General features: G+C 31.7%; 4 protein-coding genes and 1 pseudogene across 9 annotated transcripts; 3 read left to right on the top strand and 2 right to left on the bottom strand.

Moving 5' to 3' along the window:
* The first annotated feature begins 5,122 nt into the window (after positions 1 to 5,122).
* On the top strand, positions 5,123 to 8,091 carry LOC111292409 (uncharacterized protein At4g15545-like). 4 transcript variants are annotated; one of them, XM_089745124.1, is made up of 9 exons: positions 5,123 to 5,466; positions 5,545 to 5,613; positions 6,136 to 6,192; positions 6,294 to 6,333; positions 6,540 to 6,629; positions 6,885 to 7,106; positions 7,421 to 7,463; positions 7,722 to 7,800; positions 7,885 to 8,091. In XM_089745124.1, the coding sequence occupies exons 1-9, from the start codon at positions 5,188 to 5,190 to the stop codon at positions 7,975 to 7,977; spliced, it is 972 nt and encodes a 323-aa protein (XP_089601250.1). In that variant the 5' UTR covers positions 5,123 to 5,187; the 3' UTR covers positions 7,978 to 8,091. The 4 variants fall into 4 exon arrangements, with proteins under 4 accessions (XP_089601250.1, XP_022740555.2, XP_089601249.1 ...); XM_022884820.2 differs by having other exon boundaries at positions 6,879 to 7,106; XM_089745123.1 differs by having other exon boundaries at positions 6,537 to 6,629.
* A 463-nt stretch (positions 8,092 to 8,554) lies between these two features.
* On the top strand, positions 8,555 to 11,869 carry LOC111292442 (receptor-like cytosolic serine/threonine-protein kinase RBK2). Its single transcript, XM_089745122.1, has 9 exons — positions 8,555 to 8,908; positions 9,480 to 9,607; positions 9,699 to 10,151; positions 10,304 to 10,555; positions 10,634 to 10,788; positions 10,914 to 10,993; positions 11,083 to 11,218; positions 11,300 to 11,449; positions 11,616 to 11,869. Exons 1-9 carry the CDS (start codon positions 8,874 to 8,876, stop codon positions 11,796 to 11,798), a joined length of 1,572 nt encoding a protein of 523 aa, XP_089601248.1. The 5' UTR covers positions 8,555 to 8,873; the 3' UTR covers positions 11,799 to 11,869.
* A 1,308-nt stretch (positions 11,870 to 13,177) lies between these two features.
* LOC111292434 (histidine-containing phosphotransfer protein 1-like) lies at positions 13,178 to 14,736 on the top strand (annotated as a pseudogene). Its single transcript, XR_016328471.1, has 6 exons — positions 13,178 to 13,344; positions 13,538 to 13,670; positions 13,791 to 13,858; positions 14,112 to 14,183; positions 14,259 to 14,310; positions 14,399 to 14,736. The product of XR_016328471.1 is annotated as a histidine-containing phosphotransfer protein 1-like (transcript).
* Positions 14,737 to 16,152: 1,416 nt separating this feature from the next.
* LOC111292450 (nucleoside hydrolase 3-like) lies at positions 16,153 to 21,352 on the bottom strand. 2 transcript variants are annotated; one of them, XM_089745121.1, is made up of 13 exons: positions 21,295 to 21,352; positions 20,982 to 21,162; positions 20,664 to 20,843; positions 20,204 to 20,314; positions 19,710 to 20,045; positions 19,439 to 19,615; positions 18,996 to 19,280; positions 18,638 to 18,760; positions 18,222 to 18,419; positions 17,656 to 17,909; positions 17,368 to 17,569; positions 16,813 to 17,115; positions 16,153 to 16,644 (listed from the first exon to the last, which is right to left on the bottom strand). In XM_089745121.1, the coding sequence occupies exons 2-13, from the start codon at positions 21,159 to 21,161 to the stop codon at positions 16,285 to 16,287; spliced, it is 2,709 nt and encodes a 902-aa protein (XP_089601247.1). In that variant the 5' UTR covers position 21,162; positions 21,295 to 21,352; the 3' UTR covers positions 16,153 to 16,284. The 2 variants fall into 2 exon arrangements, with proteins under 2 accessions (XP_089601247.1, XP_022740618.2); XM_022884883.2 differs by lacking the exons at positions 20,664 to 20,843; positions 20,982 to 21,162; positions 21,295 to 21,352 and having other exon boundaries at positions 19,710 to 20,040; positions 20,204 to 20,308.
* Positions 21,353 to 24,081: 2,729 nt separating this feature from the next.
* LOC111298563 (uncharacterized) lies at positions 24,082 to 24,934 on the bottom strand. The gene is made up of 2 exons (XM_022893283.2): positions 24,668 to 24,934; positions 24,082 to 24,435 (listed from the first exon to the last, which is right to left on the bottom strand). Exons 1-2 carry the CDS (start codon positions 24,813 to 24,815, stop codon positions 24,311 to 24,313), a joined length of 273 nt encoding a protein of 90 aa, XP_022749018.1. The 5' UTR covers positions 24,816 to 24,934; the 3' UTR covers positions 24,082 to 24,310.
* Positions 24,935 to 25,628: the final 694 nt, after the last annotated feature.

The raw sequence follows: 25,628 nt of genomic DNA, 5'->3' as shown, positions 1-25,628 counted from the left end.
ATTATATTTATATTATATTTTATACGAAAATTATATTTCATAATTTTTATTGACACAAAAATATAAAATATAATTTTTTGATTTTATTAAATCTATTTATATATTTTTAAAAATTTTAAATCATGTAATCTCTGTATCTTTTTTATTTATGTTATTTTCATATGATATCACTATATCGAATTTCAAATTACCAAATCCATTAAGTTATACTTGTTTTTTTCATTGAGTTGTATAAATATTGTGAGGGAAGCATCAATTTTTTTATACTCAAATAAATTATTATTGTTATTGTTATTTTAAAAGAATTTAATAAAGTTCATAGTAATTAAAATTATTACATCACACTATTTTTAAGCAGCAAATTGAAAGATTCAATAAAATTTATATTAATTTTATATATCATTCATAAAAAAATTATGATTGTTGAAATAGATGATTATATGTTTAGGGTGCAACTTATAATAAAATTTTGTTATTTTTTTTATGTTTAGGGCTTTAATATATATATATATATATATATGTATGTATATATGTATGTATGTATGTAGGGTACATCATATATGATACATCTTCATGATTTAGTCAAGGATTCTAACATCAAATCATGTTACCATTTGTTCAATCAGGTCAAGGATTTCATACTGTTCTTTAATATTCCATACCTACCTAAAAAAAATAAATGTTAAATAATAAGGAAAATTTTCATCTTTATACTAATCTTTAAATCAAAGTGTAAATGTCAAAAGACCATTTAATAAAAATTCAACAATTATTTAAATTTTTAATATTTTATTGTAACTAATTAAGTTTTAAATAATTAGTTGAATCATTAAATATTTATTCACACTTAATTAAATTTTTAAATATTTATTTTTATCTAATTAAGTCATTGAAAAAAATATTTTATTATTTTTTCTTTAACAATAGCTCCAATTACGAAGATAGATATTTGAAATTTAATTGATTGCAAAAAAAGATAAAATTTTGAATAATTATTGAATTTTAATTCAAAACTTTTTTTTAATCTTTTTGCCTTAAATTAATGTTCAACATGGGCGTCAAGGTAACTTACTTCAAGTCAATAGTGAAATTTGTTTTCTTATTTTTAAATTCATTAAGATTTTTAGAAATTCATTAGTCATTTTTTGGCCATTATTTTTATTTTTAAGTTTTTTTTTTTTGAAAACAAAAATTGGAAGTATAATTGCAAACAGAAAAATTGCATTATGATATTTTTATAATAATAATATTTTTTTTTGTCTAAAGTTTTTTGTCTCCGATAATCATTTTGGGCTTCGACTATTTCAAAATTAAGTTGTATCGAATTTTATAAAAAATATAAATTTCTTTAATACTTATTTTATTTATTCATAAGACTTAAAACTAAAATTTTGTATAAAGAAAATCAAATTTTTTATCACTCGGATGAATAAGAGTTGGTATAATGATATCCTTGTTACTAAAATGAATTTTAGAGAAAATTAAAAAAATTAAAATATTCTCAAAGAAAAGGGCAATTTTGACTTATTGAAAGAAGGTGCTCAAATCAATAAAGCATTTTGCAATAATTTTCATCTAAAAAAATAAAAAATCTGAATGGGCCTTGATTATCTGGTTGTGGCCCCATGTAAATTCCCAATAAATTTCCCACTATAGGAAAAAGGAGAGAATGAAATAAAAAAAAAAAAAAAAAAACAAATATGGAAAAGTTTTCAAATTAGAGAAGTGAAGTATAAGGAAGCAATAATGCTTTCTTACCTCCCCTCTTCATTGCCTTTATATAAAGAACAAGGATGTAATTGCATTGGAAGGATAAGTGTTTTGTAATTTATATATTTATTTTGTATTTATTTTGGGTTAAATATATAATAAAAATTATTATTTTTTCTTTAATAATAGCTCAAATTATGAAGCTAGAAATTTAAAATTTAATCGGTTGCAAAAAATGATAAAAATTTGAATAATTATTGAATTTTAATTCAATTTTTTTTATCTTTTTGCCTTAAATTAATGTTTAACATTGGTGTCAAGGTAAATTATTTCAAGTCAACAGTGAAATTTGTTTCCTTATTTTTAAATTCATTAGTCATTTTTTGTCCATTATTTTTAGTTTTAGGTTTTTTATTTGAAAACAAAAATTGGAAATATAATTGTAAACAGCAAATTACATTATGATATTTTTATAATAATGATATTTCTTTTTGTTTAGGATATTCAGTGTCCGGTAGTTATTTTAGGCTTTGATTATTTCAGAGTCGAGTTGGAACGGAATCTATAAGGGGACAAGCTCTCTCGACGCCTATTTTCTCTATTCATAAAATTTGAAATCGAAATCTTACTTAAAAAAAATCGAACTCATTCTCATTTAAACCAACATACCTTGATATAATAATATAATTGTTACTAAAATGCATTTTAAAAAATTTTGGAAAAATTAAAATATTCTCTAAGATAAAAAGGTAATTTTGACTTATCGAAAGAAGTGCTCAAATCAATAAAGCATTTTGCAATAATTTTCATCTAAAACAATAAAATATATGAGTGGGCCTTGATTATCTGGTTGTGGCCCCATGTAATTTCCTAACAAATTTCCCACTATTGGAAAAAGGAGAGAATGAAATAAAAAGAAAAAAAAAAGAAGAGAACAAATATGGAAATGTTTTCAAATTTGAGAAGTGAAGTATAAGGAAGCAATAATGCTTTCTTACCTCCCCTCTTCATTGCCTTTATATAAAGAACAAGGATGTAATTGCATTGGAAGGATAAGTGTTTTGTAATTTATATATTTAATTTGTATTTATTTTGGGTTAAATATATATAAAACAAAAATTATTATATTTTAATTTATATTAATATGTTAAATATAAAATATATTTTTTATTTTTATTAAATTTATATATAATTATATGGTTTTTGTATTTTGTTGGTAGTGTTTTTGTGGCATATTCAAAATTATCTTTATAAAAAGAAAAAAAATAAATTAAATAAAAATAAACTAAAATATAAAAGAGTAAAGCATAAAAAAAAAGCTTTTGTGAGAATCATGGGAACTTTATAAAGGTTTATGCCCTCTGGAAAACCATATAGGTGGTCACCCCTTGGGAATATTTTTGCCTTGTATACCCAATGAAAGTTGAAATGCCACGTGGAACTTTTTCTTTGGGTTTGATTATGGAAGCTAACCAGGCCAAGATTAAGATGCTCTTATCATATTCTTTGGTTAGGTCTTAAACAAACTTTAATAGTTTAAAATATAATATAATGATATAATATAAATATAATATAAAATAATTTAAAAATAATATAATTTAAAATTTTAATAATAATTATAATGAGTTTAATAAAAAATATATTATATATTTTTATATTAATATGAATTATAATAAATAATTTTTATGTAAATATAATATAAATATAAAAATTTTAATATTTTATACGATATGAATATATAAATCGTAAGATTTTTTTTGAGTGCCTTTAGTCATAACCAAGTTTATTTGAATTTAATTGCTAAGGTGCAATGAATTTTATTTGAATGTAAAGAATATGGAAATTTGTTTGTAACCTCGCATATTTCCTAGGCCATAAGCTTGAGAAATGAGAACAAACAAACTTCATTATTATTTTCCTTTTTCTTCTTTAACAAGAAAAAGAGGAATAGTTCTACTTGAACCAAATATTATTTTCATTATTGATTTTAATATTATTATTAAAATATTTAATTTTATCGTTACAATAAATTATTATCGTTATTTTTAATCTTATAAAACTAATTTCATTATCTTTTCCAAATCCAAATTTAATGGCTAGGAACTGATTCTAAGATGGACTGACATGGAAGGGCAGAGTGAAGGCAACCATTTTTTCATGGTGGTGTGGTTTAAAACATGTTGGAGAATCCATTTCCTGTGGATTTGATGCAGGTTAATGAATCTGTCTTTTATCACTCAACAAATTGTGTTTGCTTTTCAATGATGTAGATTTGGGATGGGATACAGGATTGAACTTGGGTCTCCTTTATCATCCATTATTCATGGTCCCAGATATGCGATGCTGATCTCTCATAGCTAAGCTTGAGAAGTGCTGGATGACTCAGGTCAGGCATATCTGGTTTGCTTGATAACTGAACTCATCAACTCCTTTGTACATGTATCTGAACAGCTCAAAACAGGCCATCTGCATTCAACCCAGAGTCAAATGATTCATCATTCATCAACCACCATGGCCAGAAAAGCAAGATCTGCACTAAAACCACTCAAGAGGACGAAGGCCATTTTCCAGCAACAGAAACAGGCTTCAAAATTGACAAAGCCCATGACAAAGCCTCCAAAACCCCCAATGGCCAATACTGAAAAACCCCATTTTAGGACCAAACCAAATCATTGCCCGAACAAAAACATAATTGTAGTAAAAGCCAAATGCAAAAACAAGAAAGAAAGCATCAGCTAATAAAAGCAGACCACTAGAAACTTTTTGTCTCATTTTTTGGGCCTATCCATTCACAACACAAGCCACATGGTTTTTTTTTTTTTTTAACAAGACAATGTAATAATAATAAAAAAAAACTCACTCTCACATTCTCAATTATCACCTAAATAATGATGCCATAGTATGATAAAAAATAATAAATAAATATAAATAAATATGATTTAAATTTTCAATAAATTTATAATAAATTTAATAAAAATAAAAATATTTTACTTTGAATATATTAATATAAAATATAATAAATAGTTTTATATTATATATATTTAACATAAAATAAATATGATATAAATACATAGTTTTAATTCTTATATTTTTTCTTCAATTAAATTTAATAATTCGTATGTTTATATTATATAAAATATTAAAATTTTTATATTCGCATTAAAATTTATGTAAAAATTATATATCATAATTTTTATTAATATAAAAATATAAAATATATTTTTTATTTTATTAAATTTATAATAATAATAATTAAAATTTTAAATCATATTATTTTAATATTTTATTTTTATATTATATTACTCATATTTTGGATTATGACATCTAAACTAATGTCCAAAATCCAAATCCCTCGTCTATGCAATTCCATTACTTTTTCCTGCAATATAAAAACAAAACCACATATAAAAAATAAAAATTAAAATTAAAACAAAAAAGAAAACAATACAATAGAATACAGAAAGAGTGGAGAGAGAAATGTTGGCGAAAGAATCGAGTGGTCCGACGTTCGACCTTCCCGAGGAAGTTGTGCAAATATTACCCTCTGATCCTTTCGAGCAACTCGATGTTGCCCGCAAGATCACCTCCATGGCACTCGCTACACGTGTCTCTTTACTCGAAGCTGAGTCTTCTTCCCTTCAACTCAAGCTCGCCGAGAAGGACCAACAAATAGCCGACCTTAATGCCCAGATCGACGCCCTCGATGTTTCTTTGTCCGAAGCCTCTTATAAACTCCTTAAGGCCGACCAGGAAAAGGTCCGTCCTGGCTTTGAATTTCAGTAGTTTCTTCCTTTTTTAGGAATAAATAAACGAATAATCGACTTTTTTTGGTAGGAGATCTTGTTGAAAGATAATGCTTCGCTTTCAAACACTGTAAGGAAGCTTCAGAGAGATGTTTCAAAGGTAAAAGTGTCAATGGGATTTGACCAAATTTTGACTTTTGGTTGATTGGTTGACTAAAGCGTGTAAATTTTTGGTTTTAAAATTTTGGGTTAATGATTGTTTTTCGTTTTATTTAAAAAAGTTAAGTAATTGGCTGCTAATTGTAATAAAGTTTTGCATTTTGTCAATACAACTTAACTATCAAGAGGAAATGTTGCTGTTTGATTGATAACTTGGAAGAGAAATACAGGAAAAGGAAGTAGAATAAAGCATATGGATGTATAAAAGTATAATATATGTTGTATGAATTTTCATGCAAAATAAAAGGGAGGGCATAAGCATTTCATGATCATTTGGAATGCATTCATTTTATGGAATTTGTATGTGTGGTACAAAAATGATGAGAATTTTAGTGTGCCCTTCATAGATGCCTCTGAACAGGCAAGGGCTGATGTGGTAGCTAAGTGATGTTGGGAAAATGACATTTAGTGTTCTATTATTAGACAATGAAGTCTGAGGTTGTAGTATTTTGTGCATATGCAGTTGGAGGTTTTTAGAAGGAAACTTATGCTGTCACTTCAAGAGGATGAGGAAAGTTCTGTAAGTTCTCCATTGGAGTTCTCTATTGATTATTTTGAGAATTTCTTTCTAGGATAGTGCTTTGAACTTTTTTGACCTGCTAAGTCTTGTTTTTGCTACAGGCTGGGGGTCCTCAGATCATTGCAAATCCAACACCATCAGGTATGGTTTTATTTTCCTATTCACTGAGTTGGGCTTATTTGAACTTCGTTTATGCAGTTTATCTGTAGTCTAGATTGAATAGTTAATGCATCATTACGAGGTGTCTTCCTTGTAGTTCTTTGTGAGATGCATAAACTGTTGGTTAGTGCTCAAACCTTTTTCCTTTCCGTATGATATAACCTTTGGTTTGTTCTGACTTTCAGAAGATTACACTACATTGCCTTCAATAGCTGCTTCAATGCACAGGCAGTTCTCTGATATGGGAAATTCGTTTGCAGAGGACCGTGACACAGATGGTACACATCATTCTCTGTTGGTTTTGGCAGTGCTGCAGAATTTATTCATAAACATGATTATTTCAACGATAAAAGTCGTTCAAACTTTACTGAAGATCTTTCTGTTCCTGTGTTTATGATGTTTGCTCAAGCGTGTGTGGCATCATGTAAAATATACGAACGTTTGCAACTGAGTGCATTGAAATCTATTCTTTCCCCTTTTTGTTACTCAATATTGCTGTATATTTTTCTTACTAAGTACCGGTACAGTGGCAGCCTCAAGACCTGGCATACCATATAACCTCCTGCTACAATCACAAACAAGCACACCTCGGCTAACTCCTCCTGGTTCCCCACCAAATCTGTCAGCATCTGTATCTTCGACAAGAACATCTAAGCCAGCGTCCCCTAGGAGACATGCAATTTCATCTCCTACTTCAAGAGGCATCTATGATGATAGGTCATCGATATCAAGCTCCGATTCCGGATCACAGACCGGTTAGCTTCAAATCTGTTCTTCTAGAGTAAGACCTTATGTAGAATCTAATTGCTTGTAGGGCTGGATAGCAATACTACATGAACAGTTGACTAAAAACTCTAAATGCTAAACCATCTTAATAGAAACATTTACCTGAAGAGAATGTTGAAAAAAGAAGAAAGGAAAAGAATACTGTCACTAAAACTTGATGGACGTATAAGGAGATGTGGCACCCAGCTTTTCGAATGTTGTAACTTAGATGAAATTTATTTCATAATACAGGAACCGTTTGTATGATTAAAGCACTCATGACTTCTATCTGGATATGTTTCAGGACGCACTCGGGTTGATGGAAAAGAATTCTTCCGCCAAGTCAGGTAAATGCATCTGTAATTTGAAACTTATAATTGCGGAAAGATTAAACTGTTGTATATGCTGAATTATGAAGAATCTGTGTATCTGTTCATCATCCCGAATTTTATCTGTTTTATGAAACACCCAAGTGAATGTAATCAAAATTACTCCCAGTTTGTTCTTGCTTCTTGATTTGTATCACCTGGTTAGAAGTTTTGCCTGCACCTGAATGCATGGCTTATCACAAATTGCCTATCTCACCTCAACATCTGTATCATCAGGAGTCGCTTGTCTTACGAGCAGTTTGGTGCATTCCTGGCAAATGTTAAAGAACTAAATTCCCGCAAGCAAACGAGAGAAGTATGCAACTTCTTGTCTGACTCTTTTTTTTTATTTGTTTCTCATTGTGACGTTTTCATCTCCTTTGTTATCTGAATCATCCAGGAGACTTTAAGGAAGGCAGATGAGATTTTTGGCCCAGATAACAGAGATGTTTATGCAATATTTGAGGGTTTGATCAATCGCAACCTCCATTAAATCAGCTGAGCTAAAACTGTACCTATGGTTTGTAATCATTGGTTTTTCCACCTTGTGATTTATTTGACATTTTTTTGTTACCTAATAAAGTCTCTGTTTGTATTTTCCTCTTAAGGATCTTATTTTCTTGCTCCATTGCGGTAAAAAAATATCTATCATTATTAAGGTGTATACTTATATTTTCGAGCCTTTCAAAGCTCGAAGGAAGGCTTTTTGGCAATGCTTTTCATCTGAAAAAATAAAAAATTTATCAAAATCCATCTCATCTGGCTTGAATCTGCACGTAAAGTGACAAATTCTCTTGTTTTCTCAATGTTTCAAGATTTTCTTGTTAACCCAAAACGGTTTTGTTGTTTGAAGTATCAGCAAAAAATTTGATAAGAATTTGCAACAGAAACTTGTAAGAACAAAAAAAAAAAAATGATAGTGCTCATAAGCGAATGCTCTGTTAATAGAATATTAAAATTTTAATTTTAGCAATCAAAATCTTCGACAACCACAAATAAAAAAAAATGGTAACTTGTTTCACGTGTTGAAGACCAAAAATAAGGGAGGCATTGCTGTAACAGCCGCTGTTGTGGTAAGAGAATTCTCCAAAGTGCTTTTTACAAGCCTTCAACATTTCTTGACATATGCTAAATATAGGATCAAAATATTCTACCAAAAAAAGGAATGGATTAAGAAGGAAGAAATGACAGAAAGCCTACTTTTAGGCACAAAAATCAGGTGATCTGTAAAAAAAACAATATGGATATTAGAGAAAAGCTCAGAGAATAATGCCAACCCTCTACCTTGTTTTTCACCTTTCTCATCATTGTCATTCTCTCCCTGTCTCTCTCCTTCTTTGTCATTTCTTTGCTTCTCAATCTCCCTGGTTTGGTCAGCTCTGAAAAGCCATGGGGGATGCCCAAGAACCTGCTGCTCAATCATGGTACTTTGCATGCATCCTTTTCGGGCTTTTAGCTTCTGAGTCTGGTTTCTTTATGATTTGTTTGTGTTTTGCAGCATTCAGTTTTGTTTTTTTCTTAATCTTCAAGTATTATCACAAGCTAGAATTTATACGCTTTCGGCTTTCAGGCTTGGGGCCTTTTATGTTTTGAATTAGAAGTTTCATGTATTTTTGCTTTGATCTTTGGCTGCATTGAGTTTCTCTGGTTTCATTTCATAAAATAAATGGCTGCTTTGATGGTTTCAGGCTTGTTGCTTTTCCTTCTTTTTTTTTTTTTTTTTTCTTTTCAGGCATTGTTCTTTATTATCATCTATTTTGCATTAGAATGTTTAAGATTGTCTTTTCATTCAGCTTCATTACCTTCCTTTGTGGCAGGTTCTGTTCTTCTTTTTTTCTCTTTTGACAATATCTGATCTGTTCATCATCATGTCATTGTTTATACACATTACCGTGCTGGCTTTTTTCCTGGTTTCTTGCCATCTTTTTTTCATGCTGGTTTTTTGCTTATTATATGTTGTTCATGTCACCTGTTCGTTTTTTTTCCCTCTCGTAGTGGTGAACCATCCACTGACAGCAAAAGTTCCAATAAAACTGCCACTGAAAAGAGGAAATGGGAGCCTTTTCGTCATATAAGGAGAAGATATCGAGCTGGTTTCTCTGACTCGAACATTGCATCTCTTGGTAATTAATCATCCATTTCTGTGTTCTCTAGAGTGTACATGATAAGAGACTTCAACGATTTTGCTAATGTTAGAATTCTATATCATGTTAGAACTGGCATCATCATTAGACACCGAAGTAGAGAAAATAGATCAGCCATCTCCAACAGATGCTCTTGAGGACTGCTCAAAAGGTACCGTAGAATCTATAGAACCAAGTGTAGAATCTATGGAATCAAGAGGTATAGGGACAATGGAATCTGCAGAATCTGAGTCAACTTCTTGTAAGGCCAGCACTTCATCAGACTCTGAAAACCAACTAAATTTAGCTACTATTGTTCAATGGCGTGGCTTCTTTCGCTTACTGAAAAAAGGACCTGGAATCACCCCTCAAACTTTACCTCCTCTAAAACCTAAGCTCACTAGAAGAAAGAGCAAAAGAATTAGAGATGAGATGGTTCCACAACTATGTTCTGCTCTTGATGCTGAACTATGCTGTTTTAAATCTACCTGGAAGAACTTCTCGCTCTCAGAGCTTCAGGAAGCAACCGATAACTTCAGTCATGGTATATTTCCTCCCACTTGATCACTTTTTTTAGTAATTTCAATTCATTTTTAAGGTTAAAATTACACTTGGAAAAGAAACATGTTCCTTTGTCATTATCTAATTGCCCTGGTAGGCTGACAAACATTTATTCTCATCTTTGTTTTTGAGAAGAAAATTTGATAGGAGAAGGAGGGTATGCAGAAGTTTACAAAGGGCAATTGAAAAGTGGAAAGCTTGTCGCAATTAAGCGGCTAACCAGGGGTTCAACGGAAGAGATGACAATGGATTTCTTGTCTGAGCTTGGAATTATAGTTCATGTTGACCATCCCAATATTGCTAAATTGATTGGATATGGGGTTGAAGGAGGGTTGCACCTTGTTCTTCAATTGTCTCCCCACGGAAGCCTGGCCTCATTACTTTATGGTTTGTTTTCAGAAGCCTCTTAAGTTAGATCTTAATAGAAAAAATTTAGCTGTTCAACTTGTTGCTGTGCCTATACAGGCCCAAAGGAGAAACTGCAATGGTGCATCAGATTCAAGATCGCTGTAGGGGCTGCCGAAGGGCTTAGCTATCTTCATGAACGTTGCCAGAGGAGAATTATCCATAAAGATATCAAAGCTTCAAACATATTGCTTACTGAGGACTTCGAAGCTCAGGTACATCTTGAACATGAACAGTTTTGTCATAACTGCAGTCAAACGAAACAGCAGTTATGCATATATAGTAGTATATTTTTCCAAACAAGTACTTTGCTTAAGGTTGAGTTTCCAATGTAATTCAGATATCTGATTTTGGTCTTGCAAAGTGGTTACCTGATCAATGGACTCATCATACCGTCTCTAAAGTGGAAGGCACATTTGGGTGTGTAATTTTAACTCCCACTTGGTTTCTAAACCGTTAAATTTTTTTTTTCTTATCATAAAAATTACAAAGGGTTCTTGTCATGGCAGTTACCTTCCTCCTGAGTTCTTCATGCATGGCGTAGTAGATGAAAAAACAGACGTCTATGCTTTCGGGGTACTGCTGTTGGAGCTCATCACCGGGAGGCAAGCTGTAGATAGTTCACAGCAAAGCCTTGTTATGTGGGTAGGTTCCTTGAATTTATACTACAATGTCCACTATTCTGAGTATTCCAATGATTCAATTTCTTTACACAAATTCTTGCAGGCAAAACCTTTGATCAAAGAAAATAAGTTCAAAGAACTTGCTGATCCAACTCTAGGTGATGCCTATGACTTGGATCAGTTGAACCGTGTTACTGGGACAGCATCCATTTGTATACATCAGTCTGCAGTGAATCGACCCCAAATGAGCCAGGCATGTCCTTTCTTTGCATAACTTCAAACGAAAAAAAAATTTCTTCCCTAGCAAGCATTATAAGTTACTTCTAGTCCAAGTAAAAGTGCAGCTTTTGATGACTATAACGAACAATCCAAAGAAAATGCTCAACCTTGATTGATTCAAACATTGCATTGTACTGTAGGTTGTAAACATTCTGAAGGGTGATCTTAGCTGCCTGGAGTCGCTGAAACAACACGAAAAGGCTGTGCTTCAGAGGACTTACTCAGAGGAGATCCATGATGCAGAAGAATACAACTCAACAAAGTATTTGAATGATCTGAACCGACAGATGGAGATTCTTTTAGGACAGTCTAATGATGTTTAAACTTCTTTTTATATCTTTAGGTGACTTTGAATTCTGATTCTTCTTCTTATAAATTATGTGAAGTTGTGGCTTCTTCTAGCTTGTTACATCCTTCTATTAAGTTCTAATTTCACCTATGAACCCAAAAATTGAGGGATCAGAAGAGTTTGGAAGAGGGGAAAAGAACAATAGAAAAAAAAAATTATAACAATAATTTAGATTCTGGCACATGGCATCGACTAATTGGTCACAATTGACTTTTTTTATTGCCATTTTGAACTTAAAGAAAATAGGAGACTATTTCATGTTACGTCGTTTGTGAAATTAAAAAATATATATTTTCATTGTATTAAAAACAAATTATATTTGAATAATGTTACCTTAAAAAAGTGTTTTCTTTTTTTATTTTTTTTTTATTTTTTAATGGTATAGAGAGAAATAAACAACACTATACCGATTAGTCTTAAAGTATGAATATGAAGCAGGGCAACATAGCAGCCAACCAAGCAATTTCCAGCTTGTAATGACAGGACCCGTTCCCTGGTAGCTCCATATTTGGAGGCTCTGATAGCTCCATAATCCTCTGCTGCACCATTTTATTTGATTCTCTCTCTCTCTCTCTTTTTCAATTGTGATGTTGCTATCAAGTTAGCTAAGGAACAATTTCCATGCTCATCGGAGCTTTAACAACATAATCATAATTATCTTTTATTCATCAAAAGATATGCATATATAATAAAGAAAACTCTATATATGTATGGAAGGAAAATAGATATGTCCATGGGTTATGCAGTCGGTTAAGCTTGAGAGCTTGATGCAGACCTGTTTTGGACATGAATTTTAAAATTTATTTTTAACGTGATATCTAAATTTTAAAATTATTTAATATTATATTATATAATTAAATCGTGTAACAATATGATATTTGAAATTAAAATTGTTAGATTGCAGACATTATTATTGTCAATATTTTCATCTTGAATTACATTAAAAGATATAGTAAATTTTTTTCTTAATGAAGATTTATGATTTGGAAGAACTCGTAATCTATTTATAATTAATCTAAATCTTCAGAGACACCCAAATTCTTTATCTTGGAAATTTTCCATTGCCATAGTCAAAATTTTAATTGTGAAATTATTCAAATACTATTAATCACTTTGTTATTATTTAATTTTTACAAGTTAATTAGTATGAGTTTTAATTGCTAAGTTTAAGGAGACACAGGGACTATGCATTATACACTTCTTGTCAAGGGAATTATTTTAGAAATTTGTTCTTAACACATTAATTTCTTCAAATCCCTTTCAAAGGTTTGTAAAAGCATTTGTACCCCTTTTTTTTTTTTTTATTGTGCTATAATTCCATTACATTTTCCAATCCAAAGACCTAAAATTTAAGCCACAAGCTTTCAGCTTTGTTGGGTCATATTGCTTGTATTAGTGGGAATTTGGTTTTGTGCTTGTTTGCAGAGAGACAGAGAGAGGGGAAAAAAACAAAAGCAAGGAGAATGGAGGTGGGTCAGATGCAGAGAAGATTGGTGGACCACACAAAATCCTTGTTTATGGAGGTAAACCCAAAAAAAAGGAAAAAAAAAAGAACTAAAAATGTACAAGTTTGTTAACAAAAATCTCATTTTTGGGTTCATTTTCCTCGTTTTGGTATGTTTGATTTGTTTGTTTTGTGTTGTTTTTATCTTTGCTTAAGCTTGTTTTGATACATTTTTTGGTGGTTGTTTTTGTTGGTGTTGAATGGTGTGAGAAGGGTTCTTGGATGGTCAGTTTTTACAGCTACAGCAGCTTCAAGATGAGAGCAACCGAGATTTTGTTGTTGAATTAGTGTCTCTCTTCTTTGATGATTCTGAGAACTTCACAATGATCTCACCATAGCTTTGTAAGAACTCACTTTGAGTCAGCTTTCTTCTAGCCATAGCAGCACCTTTTTTTTTTTCAGCTTTTTCCTTTATAAGATAAGCCTTTGATTTCTCTTGTTTTCTCAACTTTTTTTATACAGAGATCAACCAAACGTAGACTTCAAAAAAGTTGATTCCATGTGCATCAATTGAAGGGTAGCAGCTCCAGGTACTCGTAAATTTCCTTTCTTTAGTTTTAAGGTACAGGCCTTCACATTTCTGATCCGCCTTGTGACCCCATAGTTACAGTACAAAAAAGTGGCTTTTTCAAATGAAAAGGCCTGACTTGCTACATCTGACTGTTCAAGTGGTAGTGAAAATAAGGTTAAAACAAGAAAAAGAACCAAGATTCTTAGATTTGTTCCTGTTTTTGCTCATTGTTGTTTCATGAGAGCCATTGGTTCTTGTTTGTGTTTAAACAGCATTGGGGCACAAAGAGTTAAAAATGCTTGCATTGCTTTCCGCAGCTTCTGTGAGGAGCAGAACATTGAAGGGTGAGTTGCTTTACTCTCCTTTACTGTTCCTCTTTATTTTTACTCAAAATTTTATGAACCTTGAAAAATTTTCAGGTGCCTGAGATGTCTTCAACAAGTGAAGAACAAGCTTGAAACTCTGTTCAGGGTTAGTACATTGATTCATCCATGACTTCAGTTATTGTTTTTTCCCTTGTTTTTTTACTCATTTTTCGAGACATTATTGTTTACTTCAGCTAGAGCAACAGATTATTGTTTACTTCAGCTAGAGCAACAGATTGTGGGAGCTGGTGGGTCAATTCCTGTGATGGAAATGGGTTTTTGAAGATCATCAACATGAAGAGAAAGCAAAATTTTGGGGTGTTTTAGCTTGTGGTTGAATGACTTCCATGGAAGAAGAGATTTCATACTAGTTTCACTCCCTAACCTCAAAAGAATCTTTCTGTTGATATTTCTCTTTCACTACTACTTTTTCCTAAAATAATTTGACTCTTGCTCAGTTTGTGAAGCACTTGGGGTGGTTCTACAATATTTTATGCAAGTGATGTAGGAAAACTGATAATAAAACTATGCATCTCATGTATACGATGACACAATAAAAAAATATTAAAAGAATATATGATAGCGATATAATTTAAAATTTTAACAAAAATTATGAATATATTAAAAACAAAACCTATGTTTTTTATATTTATTATGTCGATATAAATTTGATAAAATTTTTTTTATATTTTACACATATTGGACACGACATAAACACTATACATATACATAAATTATCAGGCATTCGTGGGAGAAAGACTGTTATATGATGCTGCTTGAAAATGGATCAAAGAGTCAGAAGAGGAGCTAAAACTAGATCCATCGTATGGTAATAGAAGGCATGCATACACACATGCACACGGGAGTTCGCGCACGTGGCGCATGTCGGGATAATTACATGACTGTTAATACAGATGAATACTGAATTGCTGGCATATAATCCCCAAAGTAGGGTGTTGGCCATCATCATTGTTTTACTTTACGCAATTTACTCCTAAGTCTGATGTTATGCGGGACAGCAGCGAGCTAATCTTCCTGCTATACGAGAGCCCTGTTGCCATTGTTGGAAACAGATACCATCAGCGTCAGCAAAGCATGTCGTTTCCTCAATTATTAATTCGTTAATAAAATATTAAACTCTTAATTCTGGTGAATATAAAATTCAAATCCCGACAATTTCAATTTTTAAAATAAAACAAAAAGCATGTAGTTTCATGCCACATGCCACATTAAATTCCAAAAACTATTGTCTGTAGTAGTCTAGGATCCATCAACATTCTTGGTTGGCATCCAGACTTTCAAAGATATAAACAGGCAACAAAAGAACTGTTTGGTTCAATCTGATTATATAAATGACAGCCAAATTCCTTTTTTTCTTCTACCCTTCTTTCTCTTTCCCCATTGTAGGAATATAAATCCATTTATGAAGATATGATTCTGTTGGGGGTGTCTCTTTTTCTGCTGCCAAACTGATGGACAGAAACTTGGAAATTAGTGGACTCTTCTTTCCTTTTTTCCACTACTTTGTTAAAAAATGAAAAAAAAATGGCAAAAAGAGAAAGAATCAATTGATCTGGTCCCTGAAAGGAGTATCTTTGAGACTCTAAATTTTGTTGGTTAATTAATCACTATGCCTATTGGTCAATGTTTTAAAGATTGCACAATGAATGATGACTATAGTTCAAAGATATTTAAAGTTATTTTAAGACTCGGAATAACTCAGCCGCTTATATAACTTTGGATACAAGTGATGATGATGATTCAGAAACTGAAGTTATGGCTACACTTCTACTTCTGTCTGAGACCGATTCCGGATCCCTCGTACCACAAGCAACTGATACACCAAATCAATCACTCGTTAAGGATGTTCTTGATTTAGTATCTGCATCATCCAGAAAACAGTTACCATCACTGGTATAAGAACTACAAAGTCTTGCAGACAATTGGATCACTGGTATGAGTTTTCCTGTTTTCTTCATTAATCCGAATATAAAACACAATTATTTATTCTATTTGAAACATGGTCCTTCAGGAGATTCTACTATGAAGAATGAGCAATACAAATAAAGCTACTGTACTATCATGAAACTAAACTTGAATTTCTGTTGTCTAGGAAACAAAATCCGACCCTTAATCGGAACTCTGAAGTTTGATTAGGTGGAGTATTCCACATTATTCTCTGTTCATCATAGCTTCCTAATACAGCAGACTGCTTTTCATCACCCAATCTGTTGGCAAATAGATCATAATAGGCCATATGGTCAATGTTTTTCAATATTCTTACTAATTTGCCTCGCTTTTTATCAATCCAAATCTGTCCATCCCTGGATGCAACACCTTCAGCAATGACTTTGATGGGCATTTCTTGAATGTTGGGTTTCAAATTGGAATGATCTCCACCTAAGAATATTGCACCAAGGATTTCACCCAAGAATGTATCCTGAAATGAAAGATATTCAGTTGTAGCCAAAGCAGAAGAAAGTAAGAAGGGAAACAAGGATAAACTGCAGGGTTCCCCAATGGAGAAAGTTCATTTTAGTCAACAGCAAGAAGGTTAGGATTAAGCTCTTTAATCTGTGGCAGTTTATTCATAGATCAGAAACTTTACCATATGGCGATATCTGTGATGAGTTTGCTGCAAAGTGTCTAGCCTGAACAACAGACGCTTGACAAACTGAGCTTCAGGAGTCCTTGTCAGCTCCAGCCTCTCAAGGGTCTCTGCAAACAGACTGACTTTGCGCTGAGTGCTGAGTGGAATGAGTGTGATGTTTAGTCCAGATTCGAAGACTGTCTTTGCAGCAAACGGGTCGAGAAACATATTGAATTCAGCATACTTGTTGGAAGGAATGGTGAAGACATTTCCTTTATCAAGGCTACTTCGGCTGATATGTCCTCCAACAATATACACATTCTGCAATTAGATTGAAAATAAATAGTTGATTTCATTACGTCAAACATAATCTTATGAAATACTTGTACATATCAAAGCCATCAGCTTCAGGATTCTGAGAGTATCCCACAGAGAATATTGGTCAATAACTATCGACAGAAGAGTTGATTCCCAGAAAACTTTCATTAACTTCCAGTTTGTGATACATTGTCATTCATAACTCCTTCCATGTGTTTCACATAGCAGAACAAAAGGAAAGACAAATCCAAGTACCTGAATTAGTGAAGCTGTTTTTGTTGCAGTTATAATCTTTGCTAAACTAGTCAAAGGTCCATTGGTCAATACGGTAATTTTAGATCCAGGATCCAAAGTTTTCAATATTGAAGTCCAAATTTCCAGTGCCAGAGGTTGTCTTAGTTCAGGGTGATCAGTATCTCGAGGAGCTCCAAATTCTACTGAGTTTTCTGCTGTATACCTGCAGTGAAAGTCAAAATATTTCAGTTCTAAGCTCTTCAGACAGGAAATAGAGTGAGAATGAACAAGAAGGATATAAGAGAACACCTTCTAGGACTTCGTGGCAAGTCCCGAGCTAGCCCATAAAGAGTATCAGAATCCAGGAATCCCCCACTTCCATGAGGGATAGCCTTAGCATACTTGCAGTCTCCAACATAAGAGAAAACTTTGTCAGACTGGTTCATTGCAAATACATCTCCTAGACCAACTGGAATGTCATCACGGCCCATCATGTGCAGTAAATCATAGATGATATCTAGTGTTGCAGCACTAGCCCAACCGGTTGGACTTACTAATATTGCCTGGATAAGGAGAAAGACCATGGACATCAAACCTGCTGCTTCATCATGTAATTGCCAAACCAAGTTCTTTCCATTTTCATCGAGGTCAAACCTATTTTCTTCTATATACCAATCGCTTAATGCAATCATTTAATAAGAGCAGTTCTGATAAATGTGTGCCCAGCTGATTAAGCCATTTATGTCCATTCTTTTCAGAGCTCATGCATGCATTTTTTATGTCATTCAGATGGTAACCAGGCTTACATCTCAGTTAAGCTTTTAATGTGGATATGATTCATAGCCAGTGAAACTGATCAAACTGAAACCATTTACCTTGAGGTTGAGAACTTCCACAGGCACTTTGAGGAGATAAAATAGAGCCAGAAAATCTCCAGCGCTCATATCCATATCAAAAACAACAGGTTTTCCCAACTTTTTGTGTTTAAAATCTGGTTTGTAAAGAACTTCTCTGTAATAAGGAAATTCTGTCATAAGATTGAACCTCCCGGAATGTTCAGGTCGATTTAGAACCTGCCATCCAGCAATGCATATGACATTCATTAGTACACAGATCATTGCAAAAGAAAATATGAGAATAGCATCACTTTCGACTATCAGCATCTTCTAATTAGAAATTTCAACAAAAGAACAGTATAAAAGAACCTCTGACATATCATCAGTAAATATCAGACAAACCATAGTAAAATAACAAAACTTCAACCTCTCAAGGAAAAATGTTAAGAACTTACATCCAAAAAACTTATGTAAAATTCTCGATCAAGTTTGCTGCCAACATCCTGATTAGCTTTTGCCTTTGTAGCAACAAGAGCACGAACTGCGTCTGGACCAGTTACCTCCTCTGTGTAGCCATCCTATTTGATTATAATGCAACAAATCCCCCATATAGTCAGTAACTATTAGATAGTTGTAAAGGTAAATATGTACTAAAGGAGTTACTTATCACCTAAAAACTATCTACCATTCGGCATAATCTGATACCAGAATTGAAAAGAAAAGAGTTTGGATTCTATGCTGGTGCAGTAGAAATATTTTGTTTCATTTACTAAAATGTTTTCCATTATGCCACAAATGACAGAAACAGTTTACCTTGCATTTCCCTTTTTCATTCTCTACAAAGCAAAATGGATCTCGAAGTCCTGTCTGGACATGACCACTATGCACTCCATCTTTCTTCAATTCAAACTTTGGAACTTTAAGGCCATCAAATAATGGATTGGAACCATCAGATATCCCATAAGGCTTGTTTGAAGTAACTACAGTTATATTAATGTATTCCATTTCAGCAAATTCATTCTCCCCTTTATTCTTGTTTGAATTACGCATGATTGAGACTGCTATACCGGATGTGAAGGAGTCCCACATGAAGTAGCTCTGCAGATGGTAGCAACAATAAAGGAAAACATTGTGTTACATATGCATTACAAAGTTGGTAACTAATGGAAACATGATATCACTTATCAGTATCCTTTAGAAACTTCTTTCGGCATGGATTAAGAGAATGCTGCATAAGCATTTTGCAGAAGGGGTACCGTGTAGAATTGGTCATCAAACCAAGTATCACGAGCCATTTTCAAGGCCCGGAAACAATATTCCGCCTCATAAGTTCCCTGGCTCTCCTCAAAAGCCTTGAAAAACTCTTCAGTTATCGGGATGGTGTTTGTTGCATCCAAAGGAACAAGGGTGACTGGAATACCAGAATGAAAAACCTACAATATTAGCAAACATTTGTTAATCTTAGGACTCTAACCAAATGCAGTCAGTCAACACGGATTCTATTAACAAATCAATTTCTTCGGTTACCTGATATGCTGCAAAAGGATCTCCAAAGATATTAAACTCAGCATAAGGATTACTGTTGTAGTCTGTGAACAGATTACCAGGGTAATCACACTGGCTAGGCTCGCAATACGTGCTAGCATTTTGCGGGTAGCAACCTGTTGTGTTTTTGGACCGCACTCCACCACCCATGACATATATGTGCTCAACATTTTTCTTGAGATGTGGATTATTCATGAGAAAAATGGCAAAATTCGTGTGAGCTCCAATTAAGAATACAGTAATAGGACCTGCAGATATTTTTTCAATCATCACTTGCTGAGCAGTAGGCTGTTGAAGAGGAGAATATTTCCTGCTGCCCTGATTCCATGGAGAAACCATAAGCTCTAAATCTAAATGATAGGGCCAAAATGGAAGTCTTAAATCACAAATAAATGAACTGCAATTTCATTCTTTCTTCAACTCCAGGCTTCCCTGGGCTGCTAATGAACAATCTCTCCTTGTTTACAATTTCATACCCGTGGAAGGAATGCTTTTCGAATGCCAAAGTTGGTGTCTATATCTAATCGTCCCCCAAGGCCTACCGGAATTGCTTGCCTATATCTACAACCTCCAGCTGTTGTCATCCCCTGGTAAGTAAATTACAAATAACATGCAAAATATAAGCAGAAACAACAAACAAGGATTCCAAGCGAGAGTTTTTAATCTGTACATAACATTTTCTCTGGAAAAGGAAAAAGATATCATCAAAAATATAAGAGGTGTTGGGCACAAACAAGCACGCGCAACATCCAAACACACAAACAATAGAGCAAGCCTAAATGAATAATCGCACAAATATATTTGGTTACACCAAACCCAAAGTGTCTACTCCAAACCCAAATTATGTGACTTTTGGAAGGAGAAAAGCCACAAAAAACTCCTCACTCAATGCATAAATCTAAGTCTAATATATAATTGGAAGGAGAAGAGATTTACCTGTTCAATTAATGGAAGATGTCCACCAACATTTGGTAGCAAGGTACCATCTTCCATGATTCCACCCTCTCCTCCTATTCCAACAGCTATGTCATTGCGACCCATCATGTAAAGCAAGTCATATATATGATTCACAGCATGCCCAGCATCACTCCATGAATTTGTGTTGATAGTGATTGCCTGCATATCAGAATTGCAATTACCAGATTCACTGTCATAAAAGATTTTTTCTTAAAAGGATTAAAAGCTTCAAACATGGGATTTTTACATATAAAAAAAAATTGATCAGGAAAATTAAATCAGAGTAAAATAGTTCACCTCCAATTCGAATTCTGATCTTTCAAGCTTCAAGAGGTACAAGAGAGCAAAGAAATCATCAGTATTGACATCTGTATCCAAAAGAATCCGATGAGACTTGGCCTGAACAATGTAAAAGTTTACCCCAAAAACTAGTATGATCAAAACTATAACTATCCAAGAATTTCTCTGCCACACCATTCTGTTACATCAAATTATGACAGGAATCAAACAACTGCTTTGATCCAACTGAAAAAACTGTTACATCAACATCATTCCTAACTAAAAGAACTACAAAGAAAAGATATGTGAAACATGTTCGGTTATCCTTGACAGTACTGTTTGAGATAAAGCAGGAACAGCACTTCCATGACAATATTCTGGAACAAAGGTCGTCTGACCAGTAAGCTTCTTACAACTGTTATTCAACAGGGAACAACTAGGGTTACTATGGTTACCGTGGTAATGGTTACAACCATTGACTGCTGCTAAATACTGACAGGAAAAATATATAAATATATAAATATGAACATTTCTAATATATATGCTGCTATCTTTTACAGGTTGAATTTGGAAGGATTAATGTGTAATTGGACTTTAGAATTATATTATTTTTAATATAATTCTTAATAAATTTAGTGAATTTTTATAAATATTAAATAATAAAAAATAGTATAATTTAGATATTAAATCACAAGTGAACCCAACGGGAAAATGTTTGGCAGGAAAAGGATTTTTTTTTTTTTTTTTTTACATATTTAAGATATTTTTTGCCTTATTAAATGAAGATCTTTCCCGACAAAAAAAAAAAAAAAAAAACAGACCATGACTTAATACAAACCTAAGTGTTTGGGTCAATTACTTATAAATCAGGTTATTGAAATCAGATGTTGGAATTGTTGTTTCACTCGATTTTATCGTCCACATGGCTATCATAAAACCCAAGACAATCAAATAAAATTGCCATGGCCATCAGCATTAGGTATGTTAATTTTACTAAATTCGACGGAGAATTCAGATTTTATATTTTAATGATAATAGAGATGAATATTAAATTTTAAGAGATAAAGATAATAATAAATATAATTTTAAATTTTTTATCAAATGAGTACGAATAAAAATAATATAACATTCGACTCGTATCTTATTTTATATATATTTATATATATTTAATAAATTAATTTTTTATTTCATGATATAAAACTTATTTTAAATTAATTAAAATTAATATATTTGTATCTAAAAATATATATTTATAAAAAATTAAATAAATGTACAAAAAAATTAAAAAATAAAATTTATTTATTTATTTATTTTAAAAAAATTATGATACAGATTCATATCTATTAAATATTCACAAAAATAAAAATAAATTTAAGATATCCATAAATATAAATATAAAAATAAATAATTAAATATAATATAAAAAAATTAAAACTAAGAATGAAAAATACTCTACCATATCCTAATGAGCATTGGACAATGATTTCGATGAGAGGTTGGTTTGGACGCTCCACACAAATATTTGAAATTTAATAAAAAAGTTGTGAATTCTGAAATTTCTGAAATTTCATAAAAAAAAAATTATAAATATTGATATTTAAATTTTAGATATAATTGCAAGAATTACCTAAGGTAATGTTTGGATAAATATTTATAAAGAAAAAGAAAAGAAAGGAAAATAAAATTTTTTAAAATAAAAAAAAAAAGATATATATATATCTTGTGTGGATGATTAAAATTAATAAAAAAAATAAAGAAAAAAATGTTAACACTCATTGTTTGAATAAAGAGTTAAAACAAAAAAATTCATTATAATAATTTTTTTCAATTATAACCGTTCATTGTTTGTAATTTTAAAGTACTCATGAATCATGATATATTTACTATTTTGTATGATCTCATAATTACTGTTATATCAATGATTTTTAATAAAGTTAAACAGAAAAATGGTTTATAAGCATGCATTGATGGATTTTTTTGCCATTGCCAAAATTTCAATACATTATCACTTTGACGATGTATTCATATAATAACTATTAAATATAAAAAATACATAACATAAAAACATTATATCTCATAAACTCAAAAAATATGTTTATTTATATTTAATCATTCATCAAATTCAAATCACTAAAAAATTACAAAAAAATTTTATATTGAAAAAAACATGTGAAACTTACTTAAAAAAAAGATAACTTTGAAAAAATTACAAAAAAATTATGATATGGTTAAGTTTTTTTACTAAGCTTGTAATATTAATAAAAGAATGAATATAATAATCTTTTTATAAAAATAAATTTTTTTCAACTTTCCTTTCTTTAGCTTTTCCTCCATCCTTAGCTTTTTTTCCAAATTAGGATATTAAAAAAATGAGAATTATAAAAGAAATCAAAAGTTATTGAGTTTTCACCTCTTTTCTTTTTTTTAAATTAAAAATTTATCCAAACAAAAAAAAGGTTTTTCTGCTTCCTTTCCTTTCCTTTCCTTCCTTTTCCCTCGATCCAAACATAGTCTAAACTAATCCTGGTTCAATTATTTGATGCTTTTGTTATGAACAAAACCACATCATCAATATCTGTGTGTACCAATTATTTAGCAAAACTTCATACAGCATCAGATTGAACCCAACCATCCAAAAGTTCTGAGTCAGGTTCAAACTCTATTCTCAAACCATGAAACAACTTCTTAGTAACTAATTTCTGCCAAGTATAAGATTGTTCACTGGAATCAAGCTCAAAAACTTACTGTATTAAACAAGTATGAAACACAAATGGCTGTCAATAGTAGTATATATCAACCAGATTAGTCAAGAAAATTTCAAGTGTTGATGAAAATAAAGCTGCAGGAGAAGTTCTTCTGGTCCTGAAAAACTCAGTTATCCAACTACAAGATATTAAATCTGTGAAAACTAACATTCAAGTCTTAAAAAGAGATCATTTCATGAATATGTGATTGATATGGGGAAACATTTCCTTTGCATTGAGTAATGAACAAAGATTAAATTAAAAAGAAAACCAAAACCTGATAAATGCAAGATCTTATAATAATCATCTCATTATAAAATTCTGATTACAGCATCACTGAAATTCATTACAATTGTTCCATATATGAAACATATGCATCAAAAACAGTACAACTTTACTTAATCACAGAAAAAAATCAACAGCAGAACTCTTACACTTCCTATGAACACAAAATAAAGGGGAAAGCTATACCAGGAACAAAACAACCTAGTAACTTGCTTGAACTAAACCAGAGAAAATTACTAATCCCAGATCAACCCCATTAACTGACATAACAAGTTAACAATAAGTGTGGAAAAAGAAAGATTTAAAGGGAAAATCCCATCATAAAACCTTAAAAAGCAATCTCCTTGAAGCCTGTTTGCTGCGATCTCCACGGACTACAGAGTCGGATTCATCATGAAACCACCCAACAGATTTCTGGGCCTCATGCATAATCTGTGAAAGACCTGAAAAACCCAACAAAAATAACAATGTTAGAAATCAAATACATGGACTAAAATCATCATCAAAAAAGAAAAGAAGGCTCTTTTTAAGAAATGGGTTTTTTTTTTTTTTACACAACATCAGAAATTAAAGCACAAATTGGAATAAGAGCAAAAGAAGGCTTTTTCATCAGAAACCAACGCAAGGATTAGAAAAAGGAAGGGGTTTTAAAAGTGGGTTTGTTTATTTATTTGCCTTGTTGAACGGTTTGCTTGTTGTGGCGAATGTCGTGGATGGTGGCGGAGATTTTCCAGTAAAGAGGACGGCCGACATAGAAGAGAGCCAGGAGAAGGAGAACCGCTATTACTATGCGGAATATGATCCGAGACGTTGCTGAGGCCATTGATTTGATCGACTGTTTTCTTGAGTTGGCTGAGAGGTGTAAGACTTCTTCTTCTCCTTGAGAGAGTGTATGAAAGAAAAAAACAATCAGCCAGAAATAATCCGCCAATGCCGGAGATGATGCCACGTCTGGTTTAGAATATCCGCAGATATGGATCCTAGGTTTTTGTGATTAAAGAAAAATCTATCTAATTTTTTTTCCATTTTTTAAATATCTCAAAATTATGTTTTTTTTAACATTTAAATATTTTATTTTTTATATTTTAACATTATTTTTTTATGATTTTTTACTTTTTACTATTAAAAATTAGGAAACATTAAATTATACAAAAAAATAAAATTTAATATTAGTAAACAAAATTCTTCTCTTAAATTTTGTAAAAATCAATTAGAAAACAAGAGGGAGGAGTAACTAATAACCTTCTTTTTTTTTTTTTGTAAAAAATGACTTTATAAATTTTCAATTAAGAAGTTTATCAAATTTATTAGTATCTTACTAGACTTGAGATTTGAGAGTTAATTTTTATCCTATTGGCCCAAAAAAAAAAAGGATTTTTTTATCTTCAATGTTGATTAAATTTAGTGTATGATTTCCACCTTTAAAAAAGTTGCCTATGTTAAAAATATTCCCATATAGACCAAGGAATTTATTGTTAAAAATTGGACAAAAAAAAAGGCACTGTCCCATGGGAAATACAATGTGTAATTGGCTGCGAAAGTTTACTTAGGAATAATCAGTTTCAAGACCAGTTTGTAGCAGAACCTTTCTGCAGTTTTTGTCTTTCTCTTATGCACTTTCTTTCCCTGTTTTAAA

Source organism: Durio zibethinus, chromosome 16, assembly GCF_047325235.1.
Source record: "Durio zibethinus cultivar Kanyao isolate XHJ-2024 chromosome 16, ASM4732523v1, whole genome shotgun sequence".
Classification (NCBI taxonomy): Eukaryota; Viridiplantae; Streptophyta; class Magnoliopsida; order Malvales; family Malvaceae; genus Durio; species Durio zibethinus.
Note: the sequence above shows the minus strand (reverse complement) of the source record. Positions and strands in the feature narration are given on the sequence as shown.